The sequence below is a fragment of the Mastigoproctus giganteus genome, chromosome 3, assembly GCF_048544385.1.
Source record: "Mastigoproctus giganteus isolate SK-2022 chromosome 3, ASM4854438v1, whole genome shotgun sequence".
In the NCBI taxonomy this organism is placed as follows: Eukaryota; Metazoa; Arthropoda; class Arachnida; order Uropygi; family Thelyphonidae; genus Mastigoproctus; species Mastigoproctus giganteus.
The window spans coordinates 173,301,711-173,316,415 of record NC_143577.1 but is presented as its reverse complement, the minus strand read 5'-3'; the positions used below and the strand labels follow the sequence as shown (position 1 = coordinate 173,316,415).

Sequence of the window (14,705 nt, the reverse complement as noted above, 5' to 3'; positions counted from 1 at the left end):
GTTTTTATTCTTTATAGATTTATATTCAAGACTTTCTTCAGCAGCTTCCAGAATTGACCTTTTAATGTTTGACCAGATTTCTTCAACATTATCACTCCCATCTGATTTCAATTTACCTTTCAATTGACTTTCATACAGAAATTTAGTGCTTTCATCTTGCAGCAAATGTATTTTTAATTTCTTAGTAGTTTTTGTTGGTATTTTCTTCTTTTTATTGACATAATTTCTTTTTGTTTTGAAAGTGCCTTCTGATCCTATACATCTGTCTATTGATTGAGCACCAACTCTTGCATTAAAATCTCCTGCTAGTATGAGGTATTCATTTTTGATAGTTTGGTCTATGATCTCTTGTAATTCATTATAAAATTCTACAGTTTCATCAATGTTGCCTTCAATTGGTGTGTAGATGCCAATGATTGTTATTGTCTATGATAGGATTTTTAGTCTTAATTTGAACATTCTGGGTGATATCCAAGAGTAATCTAATATTTTGTTTTTCCATTTTCTTATTATAACTGCAACTCCCGATGATGCCCACATTTCATTTGGTATGCCTGAGTATATCATTATGAAATTACCTATTTCTTTATCCTTTGGTCTTCTTTTCTGTTTCGATATTTTTATTTTCTAAGTCCATGATTAATTCATCCAATTTATGATTTATTCCCCTAACGTTCCAGGTTGCTACTTTAATGTCCATAATCATAGTCCTATATCCATTGCCTAGGTCATTATCCTTGAGATCTGTCCACTTTTTTCCTCTGAGCTTATTTTGAGTATTTGGAATGTCCCCCTGGATAGGTTACCAGCCTTTCGCAGGGTAAGTCTAGTGTTGGGGCTACCACCTTATAGCATAGTAACCTATCAGATTGGTTAGAGAAGACCGCCTCCTTAACAAGCCTATAGTATAATTGCATTCCTGCCCAGATCGTTCCGCATTACTTTTCTTAACCAGACTCCATTAATTTCCCTGGAACAGACATTAAGCTAACAGGTCTGTAAGTACTCATGTCACCTTTTTACCCCCCCCCCCCCTTTATGAGGTTTCTGTAATTGCTTTATATGTTGAGGTTGATGACAAGTACATTTTAAAAGCCAAAAGATAAGTGTCAGAGGAACATCTTGTTAAATTTTTTGGTGTTTTTATCATCTGAATTTATTCCATAAGAAATTCTGACTTGGAGAAACAATTGTAATTCCACAAATCATTGGATATTCCTTATTATTTTCATAATTATTATATCATTATCAAAAACATGACAAAAAAATCACTTTTTTTGTAGATAGGATACAATATCAATAAGAGAAGCAATTTTTGAGGCATCAACTTAAGTAACCATACTTTAACGGCTCCTAGCTAGCTGCTGTTCTTCCTGTATGCTCAGTTTGTGCCTTCTTTTTGTAAAATTCTCTTAAATGTGGTACAATTTCTGCGATTATTGAGTATTTGGAAATGCATTAGTGTTGAATTTTGCCCCATCTCTTTTAACAGTTATTAACTTACCTGTATTATCCACAAAACTAAAACTATCCTCTGTGATTACTCTTTTGTGAATGATAAATGTGCACATATTTTGTGACAGTATAATTCTCATGGTGAATTTTGACAAGCCATTTCTGTTTAAGTTATCATTTGGGAAAAGAAATACACTCACTTAAGTTTTCCTGTAATTAGAAGTACATCCAGGCACACAGCACATCAACACCATATTTATTATTCTTCTTTTATTATTATTTTTTTCAGATATAATACTACTCACATGAAACACGTGTTAAACAAAGCCTAACGTTGGTATACGTACTCTTCTGAATTAAGATCGATTACTGCTAAAACTAATTAAGAGTTTAAACCTGATCATGAAGCACTATTCAAACGTCTACAACCACTATGTTATAGTTTTGCAATGATGTCAGAAGCTGTGAGGCTGTATTTGCGGCACGGCTTGGACTCTCTGCATGAATACATGGGGCTGAACATGCACTTGAGGTTTTACTCACCGTGTTTTGAAGGAAGCAGTGGTGATCTGGTTAGATAGGGTATTGTAAATTATGGTAGTTTACTGACCGAAAATGCACTTGGGTGCTTCGCTCGCTGAGTTCTAAAGAAAGCAATTGTGATCTGGTGCATTATAGGATATTGTAATTTAGGGTAGTTTAAGGATGACTTTTAATTGAAATTTTAATATTAATTTTAAAAAAATAAACAAGACCCACACATAACAATCCATACACGAAACTGCAAACCACAGTCGGAACTTTCAAAATCCCGTTATAGGCTACCACACTAACAATATGGAAAATTTTTGGAAGAGACCCTTTAAAAAAAAAAAAAAAGAAAAAGGGAAAAAAAGATGAATGGAACAAGTGACGGCATGATTGCCAGTTATCTGGATTATTTGATATGGAGAGATGCTTCAGTGCTACTTCCATAGACACCTTTAATAATGTGCTTCGCATGTTGCCAACAATACCCATGTTAAAAGGCATCATTGTGCAATATGATTATTATGTTTCTGTCTCTTAAAATTAATATTAAAATTTCAGTTTAGCCATTACAACCTGGTATTCCTTACAAGTGGCAGTGATTAAAGACCTTGTCAGTACACTGTACCGTTTTAATTACTTTGTTTATTTTCCCTGCTGCTGTTTTAAAATCGGTGATTCGTTTTCCGATTTTAAAACAGCGGCGGGGGGGGATTCACTCTAACGCTAAATAAAAGGCAATCAGTACTTAGGATTAGGGTCTGTGAATTACTGCTACTTGCGTGGATCGATCGAAGGGTACCAGATTGTTAGGACTAACTAAATTTCAGTTAAAAGTCGCTGAAAACTACCATATGATAATAACATATAATGCATCAGGTACCATTGCTTTTCTCAAAACAGAGCAAGTGAAGCATTCTAGTGGATTTTCGATCACCAGATCACTATTGCTTTCTCCAGAACACAGCCAGCGAAGCAACCTGGTAGATTTTCGGTCATCGTAAAACACAGTTAGAGAGCATAGCAATATGCCTCCATTGACTCAGAGAAAGTAAACCAGTCACGAGGTTAAACGATAGCTATGTACACAGAGTATCTTACTACTCAGCAGCTCTGTAGGCAGAGCAAGGATGCCCAATTCTCCTTTAAAAAGAAAACGTACTTCATGTATTAGCATTTAAAATAAATGCTAATACATGAAGCATGTGTTTTTTTTTTTTTTTTGTTTTTTTTTTGACTGAAGTTGACAGGCAGAAAATGTCTCTTCTGCATTCATCCTTATAGATGCTCACATCTGGTGATGTGAGCATCTATAAGGATGAACCTATAAGGATGAGCAACTATAAGGAAGAATGATGATATCCAGCTCAGGACCCAGGGTCCTGAGCTGGATATCATCATTCTTCTCTTTCTTAGTGATTCTCTTCTCTCTCCCTCAGGGTAACTCAGGAATTTTTTTTTTTACCTGGTGCAGCAAAAGCCTCAGGCTTTCTTGCCCCATATGGCTAATAATGATGATGAAACCAAAACAAAAGACGATTGGCAACAGAGTGTCACCTTACAAAAAATTACTAGCTAAGTTAGTGAAAGAAAATAACTAGAACAAAGTCGGATAAAGAAACCTTTCCAAAATAAAAAGGATAGGACTAAATCCGCATCTGATGTTCCAACTTCATCATGATAAAACTGTTCCTGCAAAAAAAAAAAAAAAAGGGCCAGCTGGATGTAAAGCTTTTCGGAATTGGTATCGTGATTGGCTTCTTAAGCTGTGATTTATTAGCTTATTGAAAATTCCTAAATGCATTCGGTAGTTTTGCTGAATTCGTAGTTATTTTATTTTTTTTTTTATTTACATGAATTGATCTGTGTAAAACACATTAACTTGACCCAACTTAGGTAGGCATGTACCAAATTCTTGAAATAGATTAGATTATATTAGACTAAATAGAACATTAATGTAAAAATGTTTTATTTCTTTCATTAGAAAAATTTTTAAAAATGAAATTTATAGTTTAGTGGGCGATGTCAGTCACGCTTGAAACCGCAATAAATTGTGATTTCAAGAGGTATTTTTATACTAGGTCTATTTGTAGACTGTCCTGTGCAACTTTTACCCATTTACCTGCTGTTTACACATGAGTAAATTCACTGGTTATGTGACCATAAGAGGTAAATGTACTCATGTATAAATAGAAGAAATCTACTGTCTTTTTACAATTCACTTTTTGGGACAAAAATATTGAATGTCGTAACAATTTTTTTTAAAGATATTATATTAGTAAATTAATAAGAGGAGTATACCTCAATATAGTACGTGGAACACTTCCGTATGATACCCTCCAGAAATTAAAACGGAAAAAACGAAAAAATCGACAACTTACCAATATATATTGGTAAGTTGTCGATTTTTTCGTTTTTTCCGTTTTAATTTCTGGAGGGTATCATACGGAAGTGTTCCACGTACTATATTGAGGTATACTCCTCTTATTAATTTACTAATATTATCAACGTAGAACATATTGAGTATTACAGCTCTGATTCATACTATATAAAAGATATTATATAAAATTTAAACGGATAACTGATTATTTTCCAGCGTTTACTACATAGTTCTCCTGGGATCGTCGCATCCGTAGAAACCGGTAACCCCAGCTGGAGTTACCGCTACTTCGGCGTCGTTGCTTGTAGCAAAGATGCATGGACATTTGATCACGTGCCAACTGCCGCTCGCTTCGGTGCGGCGTCAGTTGTCCTGCGAGCTTCGCATCCGTAGAAACTGGTACCGATGGCAAAAAAAAAAAAAAAAAACCACAATGTCGATCACTGAAGTGACGTCACGCCATCTCAAAACTCAACCGGAAGGGTACCAGGTTGTAAAGATCACAGAGTAGTAAACCCAAATCTTGGTAATCCTGCACTTTAGTGTCGTGAGTCAGCTAGCAACTCACCGCCAGGTCCAACCTATCGTGAATCGTATTCTGATGGAGCAGTTCCGACTTGACTGAGTATGCAGGATACCCACTGTATCTGCCGGTATTTTTTTTTTTTTTTTTTTTGGTAGTTGTTGGCGCATAGGCTTCTGTGGCCATAATGCACCTCCTAAGGTTTTTGCAGTACTTTGATCCAAGCCCGAGGCGGGAATCGAACCCGCGACCTTTGGGTTGCCAGGCAGGCACTTTACCCACCCGGCTAGCCCGGTCGGTTCTGCCGGTCTATATACGTACTGGCAATGTACATACTGGCAGTAATTTATTTATTTTTTTTTGTTTTCAGAAAGAATAAAAAACAATTTCCTGACTACACAAGAATTTTATTATAAAAATAAAAGTAGATACCGTAGTTATAAAAACAATAATGGAAATGAGTAATTATTATTAATTTTTAATTAATTATAACACTGACATTTTGTATTACCTAAAAATAATATGACTATATTTTGTAATTATTTGTGTATATTTCTAATAATTTGTATATGTGTTACAAATACTGGCAGTAATTTTTTTTCTCTTATCAGTATTCTGGGAAAGTTTCCTGACTATATAAGAATTTGATTATGACATTAACACGTGGCCCTTTGTACATTTAACAGGTATATGGGCCATTCTGATTTTTTTTAGTGCTTTTTTTTACCCTTATGACAGAAGGACAAGGACCTTACAATCAGGGGCGTGCCAGGAATGTGCAGCGCCTGTGTGCAAAAATTTATACTGTGCCCTATTAAAAACATCAGAAAATAATATTCTAAAATTTAACATAATTACTCTCACAAAATCAACCCAAAATTATCACCATTAATTTTATAATGCATATCAACACCACATTAGGAAAAGTAAAAATAAACCACACAGAAAGAGTTAAATAGCCAGCATCTCCTTTATTTGAAATAAAAAGATACAAATACAAGGAAACAATTAATAGACAATAATAGTAAATAAATGATAAATAGAGAAACATACATATATGTAATTAAGTAGAATGTACTTTTAATTTGTAAACACAAAATAAGTCATTAAATGAATTTGACGTTTCTAGCTTTCATTAAAGAAAAACTGTGGATAATGTCATGAATATCAAGTTGATCAAGTATGTCAGACTCAATTGAAATTATCGCAAGATCTGATATTCTATTTTGCAACATTGTGGAGCGTAAATAATTTTTTATGATTTTTAATTTAGAAAAAGACTGCTCCACGGACGCAACTGACACAGGTAATGATAAAAGAATGCGGAGGCCTATTGTGAAGTTTGGATAAACTACTATTAAATCATTTGAATAAATATATTGAATTATTTGGTATATATCATTTTTTTATATTGGTTATAAATGGTTGACAATGAAAAATTTCTTCACATAAATCATCTGCATCAATGTCTGACTGATTTTCATGAGTTAATTCCTGTTGTAATTGTTTGCAGCAAGATAATAGGCATTCTTTATTTTGTGAATTAATCAATGTATATAAAAATTGAAACAAATCCATATGTTGTTTTAATAAAGTAAATCTTTTTGTATAGAAACTAGTTTGATCTATTATACAGAAATAAAAATTAACTTTGAATGAAGTGTCAAGATTTACTATGCTTTGACCTTCATGTTCATAACCAAAGTGAGTTGTTTTCTTACGATGCCTTAGGGGTCTTGCGCTACGAAATTCAGTTTCTATGTCAAACTTTTCTGCAATTAATTTGGAACTTTCAATGATTTTTGCAAACTAGCATCAGATCAATAATCAGTTAAAAACTTATTTAGTTCATTTAATGCATCTAAAGCAAGTTGCAAATTTATAGTTGTAGATTGAAGAATTTTACTCACAAAATTTACTTCATTTAAAATTTCATACCACACTGTAATGGAGCAAGTAAATGTAGAAATTTTTTCTCCGAAACATTTTGCTTGGTATTTAGATTGTTCGTCAACTCTTGAAGGGTTATTAAAAATTTCAAATAACGCATCATAAATTTCAGGTAAATATTTATAGAGACTTTATGGCATCAATTCTGCTTGACCACTGTGTTTCGGATAATGGCTTTAAAGTTAAATTAGTAACATGATTGATTAAAATATTCCATCGGTAGAAGTGCAAAAAAATTTGTATAATTCTTTTACTATATTAAAAAAAAATTAATTGTTTCATGGTTGATATTAGCGGCATCATTTACAATCAAATTTAGGCTGTGATTTGCACAAGGGACATGAAAAGCACAAGGGTTCAAGTGTAAAATTCTTTTTTGTAGACCATTATTTTTGCCTCGCATATTAGAGCCATTATCATAGCCTTGGCCTCTTATATTATTTATGTCTAAATGTTTTTGATAGATCAATAACAAATGTTGTTAATCCAGCTCCTGTAACATCTAAAATCAGATAAAATGCTAAAAAATGTTCATGAATTTCAATCGATTTTAATGCTGAATTGAAATGAACGAATCTAATTATCACACTTATTTGTTCTATATGAGAAAAACATCCAGAGTGCAATCTAATATAATTGAAAAATATTTATTTTGCTGACATAAATTTATATGATTTTTAATATTTGATGCAATTAAAGAAAGTATTTCATTTTGAATTTTGTTTTCAAGATAAGAGGGCATATTTTTAAATTAAGAATCTTTAGTTACACGTCACGTATGTTCTGATATGATAGGATCAAAGTTTTCTAGCATTTCAATACATTTTAAAAAATTACCATTGTTGCAATCGTAAAGCTTATTACTTTTGCCACGAAGAGCTAAATTTTGTTTGCTTAAAAATTGTATTACATAAATTATTTGTTTTATAACACTGCTTACTTTCAATTTCTAATACTGTTTGTTGCAAATGATAAATAGAAGTTTTATTTTTTAAGGATAGAAGCAACTCTGTCTATAAAGTGAGTGGAATTTTTATCATGATGATTCAGGTACATTGCTAAATGAAGCCACTCATTAAATTGCTGGATGATTTTCTTGTTATGAGAAGGCTCAAAAAGTTTACAACAAAAGCAATAAACAGCATTTTTAGTAATTGAGTAAATTAACCAATTTCTATTGTATTCTTTGCCATTTTTTAAGTGTCTCTTATAGTCATTTTCAGAAATTTTTGACCAGATGAATCACATGGAAAATTAAATTTTTTAATTTGTTTGAGACCAGTTTTTATAATAGCTTGCCTAAATTTATGAGAAATTGTTTCTGGCCAGAGTCCTGGGTCATCAAATGTACATACATTTATTGTATCTGTACCTGTCTCTTCAGTAGAGTCCTTAGGTCCCAAATCGGCAGTAATTTTTTCATCAACTTCAATATCTTCACTAGAGACTGGTGACGATGATGGTTTTAACTTCGGCTCTGTTTGATTTGGTATATTGGAATAATCTCTACTGCAACCGGGAACTGGTTCCATTTCTAAAGTTGACGGAGGATCGTGGTCATTTTTGGTAATTTGTTTTTGTAAAATATTGAGTAATTCTTGCAGCATTTTTCTCTTGTTCTTCTTCGCGTTTTCTTTTATTTATCAAATTTTGATAACTGGAAAGTTTCTTTTTCTTTTTCTCCCTGGACATTGATAAAAAAATTTACAATATTAATAAAAGTACAAGAAATTTAATGATAAAGACTATTTTCAATTATACTAAAATTATTTTACTTTAAATACATGAAAAAAAAAGAATCTACCTTAGTTGCTGTTCCTGATATTCTTATTATTAGCCTCCTGGTGCCTGTGTGTGTTGCACACATTGCACACATGGATGGTGAGCCCTTGGTTTCAACAGTGCATTATCACTCAGCTAGAGCTATTTCCTCTTCCTTTTTTTTTTTTTTTTTTTTTTTTTATGAAAACCCGAAACACGAGAGGTATTAGAACCTATAGTACCATGCATGGTTTAGAGGTTGAGAAGACAAAAGAAGATATTTGTTGACATTAGACTCAAACTTCTGTAGATTGTAATTTTCACGAAATATATATGAAAGAAGGTTGTTCCAGAAAATGGCAGTTGAATGAATAAACGAGGAAGATGAAAAGTTGGTTCTGTGAGTTTCAAGTTGGACAGTAAATGGATGTTGGCTGGTGGCGGCATGTGTTTGGATTGTTTTGAAACAGAGAGCGGGAATTATAGAAGCCAATTCAGAACAGTGCCCATGGAAGTACCTGAAGAAAAAAAACATGCATCATAAACAGAACGTCTATGAGACAGAGAGTGGAGAGACTCTGTTAGAGATGAGTCATTAATTAACCTAATTGCCTTCTTCTGAATGGAATCTAGAAGCCTGAGAAAGGTTTTGGGGGCATCGCCCCAGATGTGGGAACGATATTCCATGGTAGAGTGGATTTTGCGATTTGTACAGAGTGAACAGCTGTTTGAAAGAAAAGTAACGCCAAGAGTGAAAGAGAAAACCAAGTTTTTAGATGCAGAGGAAGCAATATTTGTAATGTGCTTGTGCCAAGAGAGATTAGAAGTCAGCGTAATCCCCAAATTGAAAAGAAGATCGAAAAGAGATATATCATCTTGCTTAAATCGGTGTGTCACCAAAGAAAAGCATAGGAGCAGAAGAATCCTTTTTGTGAGATATAATACAGGACAGTTTTAGGATTGAAATTAACTAAGTTGTCTTTGCCCGACTGGAGAATCACCTGGAGATCAGCATTTAAGGAATTGGTAGCAAATATTCGAGAAGTTGAAGCTGATTGAACAGGGTGAGGTTTCTCAAACTGGAAAGTGGAATGCAATGTGCTATCATCAGCAAAACTATGGATAGGATTTCCGGTCAATGGAAGAAGGTCATTAATATACATGAGGAAAAGAGTGGGGGGGAAAGAACTGAACCTTGGGGAACACCAGCATTAGTGGAGAAGTAAGAAGACTAGACTGAGAGCCATCTACCATCATCCTCAGTGAGCCGTCAGAGAGAAAACTGGATAACCAGTTACAAAAAACAGTTGGCAAACCATAAGATGATATCCTGAGCTGGATATCATCATTCTTCTCTTCCTTGGTGATTCCCGTCTACTTCTGACTCTCTTTCTCTCTCTCTCTCTCTCTCTCTCTCTCACAGATTAACTCAGAAATTTTTTTTTTTTTTTTGGCTGGTGCAGCAAAAGCCTCAGGCTTCCTTGCACCATATGGCTAATGATGATGATAATAATAATGGAAGCTTGTTTAGAAGAGCTTTATGCCAAACATGATCGAAAGCCTTTGAGATGTCAAAAGCAACTGTTTGTGTTTCACCAAACTTTTCCATTAAATTTGTCCATAAATTGGTAACATAAGCTAGAATATCACCAGTGGAACGACACTGACGGAATACATACTGACGATCGTGTTTTTTTTAGGTACTGGCTGGATATGAGAAAATTTTCTAGCTGAAGAAAAAATACCTTTAGAATAAGAAAGTGAGAAAATGCTGCAAAGAACAGGAGTAATTTCAGGAGTGCACGTTTTGAGAACAGGTGGAGAAATACCATCATGACCTGGAGCTTTCTTAGCATCAAGATTCTTCAGAATCCTTCTGATATCCTCTTGATGGAAAGCCACAGGAGGCATTGAATGGAGCGTGCTGGGAATGATGGGAGGTGTTTTACCAAGATCATTAATACATGAGTTGGAAGAAAAATGGGATACTAGCAGGTCAGCTTTATCTTTGGCTGAAGTGACAATAGAACCTTCTGGTTTTGACAGTGGTGGGAGTAGCGATGGGCAAAAGTTGCAGCCAATAGCTTTGAAAAGAGACCAGAATGCTCGACTACCATTAGGGCAAGAAGCAAATTTTCTGTTCTTAGCCTGTTCAAAATCTAGTTTGGACTGATTAATAACTGCTTTACAATTGTTGCGAGTTCTGGTGTAGGCAGAAAATGAAACTGAAGAATTGGAAACAAGCCAATTACGATATGCAACATTCTTCTCTTGAACAGCCTTAGCACATTTATTGGAAAACCAAGGTTTAGATAAAGGATGATATTTTAAGGTTGAGTGTGGAATAAAAGGATTCCATTCTTACAAGAATAATTTCACTGACACAATCGAACAAACATTGACATCAGAAGTTTGGAAACAACTTCCAACCAAGGAAATGAAGAAAAGAAATCTCTCAGGTCATCCCATTTTGTATTCTTGTAATGCCAAACAACATGAGGTTGGGAATAGTCATGAGATAAAGGCTGTATTGGAGAAGAGACAATCACCAAGTTGTGATCTGAGGTGCCTAAAGGAACACTCACTTCAATTGTGTTCTTAGAAAGGTTTGTGAGAAAAAGATGGCTGTATGTTTAGGATTGTCCAGTATTCTTGTAAGTAAATGAACAATCTATGCATGGTCATTAGTAATTGCAAAAGCCTCAGCATCTTTACCAGCTGAATCTGTGTGACTAGAAAGTGGAAGCCAGCTGGAGTTGTGAACATTAAAATAGCCAATGAAAATTACCTCGCCATTAGGAAAGTTGGACTGGAGAAAGTCAAGTTGCAAAGAGAGGAAGTCAAAGAGTTTTGAGTGATTAGTGGAGTTGGGAGAATGGTAGAGACAACAGATGAATTTGACAGAATGAGATAAAGAGATTTTAAGCCAGAGAAGATCCAAAAGAGGTAATTCTAAATTGCCAAGTCTCTGACAGGGAATATCGGAATGGACATATGCATAAGTACCACCTTTGAGGCAAAAGGAATCATACACTGAATCTACAGCAGTATTTCACGTGCAACAGTGTGAAAAGCTTTCTTCAAATCTAAGTATGTGATAATATCCAAGTATATGAAATTATTTTTGCATCCAGTTCCTTTGTGACCCTAGTTGCTAATGCTCCTAAAAACCAAATAACAGCAACAGCAACAGCGTTTGTGACCACATCGTAGTATACACTCAAATTGGTCAGACAAGATTTCCCCTTAACAAACTCATTCTAATTGTGAGCTGTAACTGCAGTCTTGTCTTTTTGATTCTGTATTACATCTTTAACCAGTGATTCCATTATTTTCTCTGAACAGAAGTTAAGCTAACAGGTCTGTAATTATTCATGTCACCTTTTGCTCCCCTTTGTGAATTGAGGATACACTTGCACATCTCCAGTCCATGGGGACTACCCCTGAATTCAAGAATGTGCTCATAATTATAGCTAAAGGTTTGCTTACTTCCTTTGCTTCCTCCCCTAATATAACAGAATAGTTCAAGTTATATTAAGGATTGCTGTTATATTGGAATGCTACTAAATTTTAAACCTATATTCTGTTGGCCGCTGGGATGGTTCTAAGTTCATTTCTGATTTCATAGTATTTCCTCTCCAGTTCTCCCTTTAAAAATATTACTATAAATTTGGAACAGGAACTCTGATCCATTTAAAAATTTCAATACTTAAATTATTTTAGGAATCTTGTTTACAAATTTTCATGCTTATTTTGTTATAAATCATGAATGATTATTATTTGCTAATGCACCTGAAATGTAACATGCTGAATACATTGACTAACTTGTATTTTGTTGTAATTTTGAAATTGCAGCCTCTTTACTAATATAAATTTCCTTTTAATTTCTTGCAGAACATTCCAGAACGGCAGAGATCATCATCCTTTTCAGAAATTACAATACCTGTTCCACCTGCCTTAACTGTAACCCAACCTGATGATGAGATTTCTTCTCCACATATGCATCATAGTAGCCATTCTTTTCTAGATATTATCTTTCATCGCAGAAAGTCTTCTGATGGATCTTCTAAGAAGAGCAGAAGTCCAACGCCAAGCAGGTGCACTACACCTCCTCCTCAAAATCAAAAACAGAAATCTCTTACTCCATCTTCTAGTTGTGAGGAGCTTAGCAAAATATTAGCTACTAGAGCTAATAAATCACTGTTAAATAATTCCATTCATACACATGTTGAGGAATCAAGCAAGGTAAAAAGCAAAAATCATTTGGAAGCATTGGATATTTCTGTAGACACGAGTGATTTCTCAGATGCAGAAACAGTAAAAGAAATGTTAGCCCATTCTAATAAAAAAGGTAAGATTTCCACCTGTTTGAGGAGTCTCTCTCTCTCTCTCTCCTCACACACACACGGTGCCTCAGTAGCCAGGTGGGAAGGAGCAGCAGTGCGTAACACACGCTACTTGATTAGACTGGGGTTCGATCCCGTCGCCACCAAATACGGACAATGCAGAAAGGTCAGAGAATGACCACCGCATATTCCCGGAGCAATATGGCCTTAGTTGCTAATGCTCCTTAAAAAAAAAAAAAAAACACACACACACAATGCCGGATTAAGGCACGAGCTAGTAGGGGCCCATGCCCGGGGCACCAAAAACAGAAGAACAATGAGGCAATTCTGCCTGGGGTGTGGAAATACATTGGTCCAGCTCTGCGCGCGCACACACACACACACGCACACACACACACACACACACACACGTTGCAATTAGAAATTGCACATCACTCATTTCAAGTAGTTGTTTCTAGAACTAGTTTGACAATTTGGTGTCTTATATGCTCATTAACTGTAGTGAATTTAATGGCATTGATATTATAGTTTTGTGTGCAGTATTGGATTTTGTATACTATTTCAGTATATTTCACATTTTAAGTTTATATTATATTGAAAATGCTGTTTAGGTGTTGCACCCTACCCCAACCTCTTACCATCACACAGTATATGATTGGTTGTCTCAGTGATTTCCACTCTGGAATCCTTGAGGTGTAGAACCATTTGAGATAGCAGAATTTTTATTCAAAATAATGAAGCTATTTTTTTTTTATTATTTATTTATTTGTTTTTTGGATTTTATATGTTCAATAAAGGTTATTTTTTAGGCACTTCACTACTTAGGATAAGAGTTATTCCTTAGTTACCTCCATATTTCAAACTGACCCTTAGAGGGTCATTTTGAAATATGGAGGTAGAGGGTGATAGATGCAGAAATTACAATTTGTACATTACATATTTTACATTGCACTGCATTGAAAGAATATTTTTAGAAAGCATAAACGAAAAGACTGATTTTCTTGATGAGCCAAAAAAAAAAAAAAAATGCAATTCAGGTTGTAAAATTTGCAATAAAATTTTTTTGTTAATAATTTAGAAAATAAATTCTGAAATCTAAACTAAAAGAAAGTGAACAACCACTAATAGAAGATTCCACAAACTGTTTCAGATGGTCGTAGTGTTCATGCCAGTCACTTAAGAAATGCTGATTAGTGCTGAGGCTAAGCTTAATAAAATCAATAAAACTAAATATCAGTCAAATACAGTCCCAAATTTTTTTTTTATATAAAGAAGAATGTCTTTTGCAGGACTCCATTTTGTTAAGAACCACAAGGCCTTATTGAGTGAAAAAATAAAAAAGGATGTAGTGCAGAAGCTTCAGCTTTTGGATGACTGAGCCATATTTAAAATTCAATATATCTGGTGAGTCAGCATAGGTAAAATTACCATAGAAAATTCAGCATAATGAATATTTTATTTAAACTTTAATTCATATAATTATAACGTTTTTGAATTTTGGTCTGGCTGTAGCCCAAAGTTTGAGTTTACTTCTCTTACAATTGTGTGAATTAAAGTTAGCAAACAGGTTTCATGCACTTAAACCTGTCTTGTTTACTGAAAACTATTTCAGTAAAACGAGACAGGAACTTCTAAATGAGGTGAGAGAAATTCTCTCCCCATTTAGAAGAAAATTAAGTAAATTATGCTCAGAATAGTTCAGTAAGCCACCCATGGCCTGTGAGCTGCATTGTTGGGACCCCAGATGTAGCATTTCAGTAAT

At 34.3% G+C, this 14,705-nt stretch overlaps 1 protein-coding gene across 2 annotated transcripts in view; it reads left to right on the top strand.

Annotated features, from left to right (window-relative positions):
- Positions 1 to 14,705, top strand: part of LOC150088415 (uncharacterized) — a 452,966-nt gene that overhangs the window by 227,400 nt on the left and 210,861 nt on the right. For both annotated transcript variants that reach the window (XM_090369501.1, XM_090369502.1), the window contains exon 7: positions 12,492 to 12,948. In XM_090369501.1, coding sequence (XP_090225627.1) covers positions 12,492 to 12,948 — 457 coding nt within the window. The remainder of the gene's footprint in view (positions 1 to 12,491; positions 12,949 to 14,705) is intronic.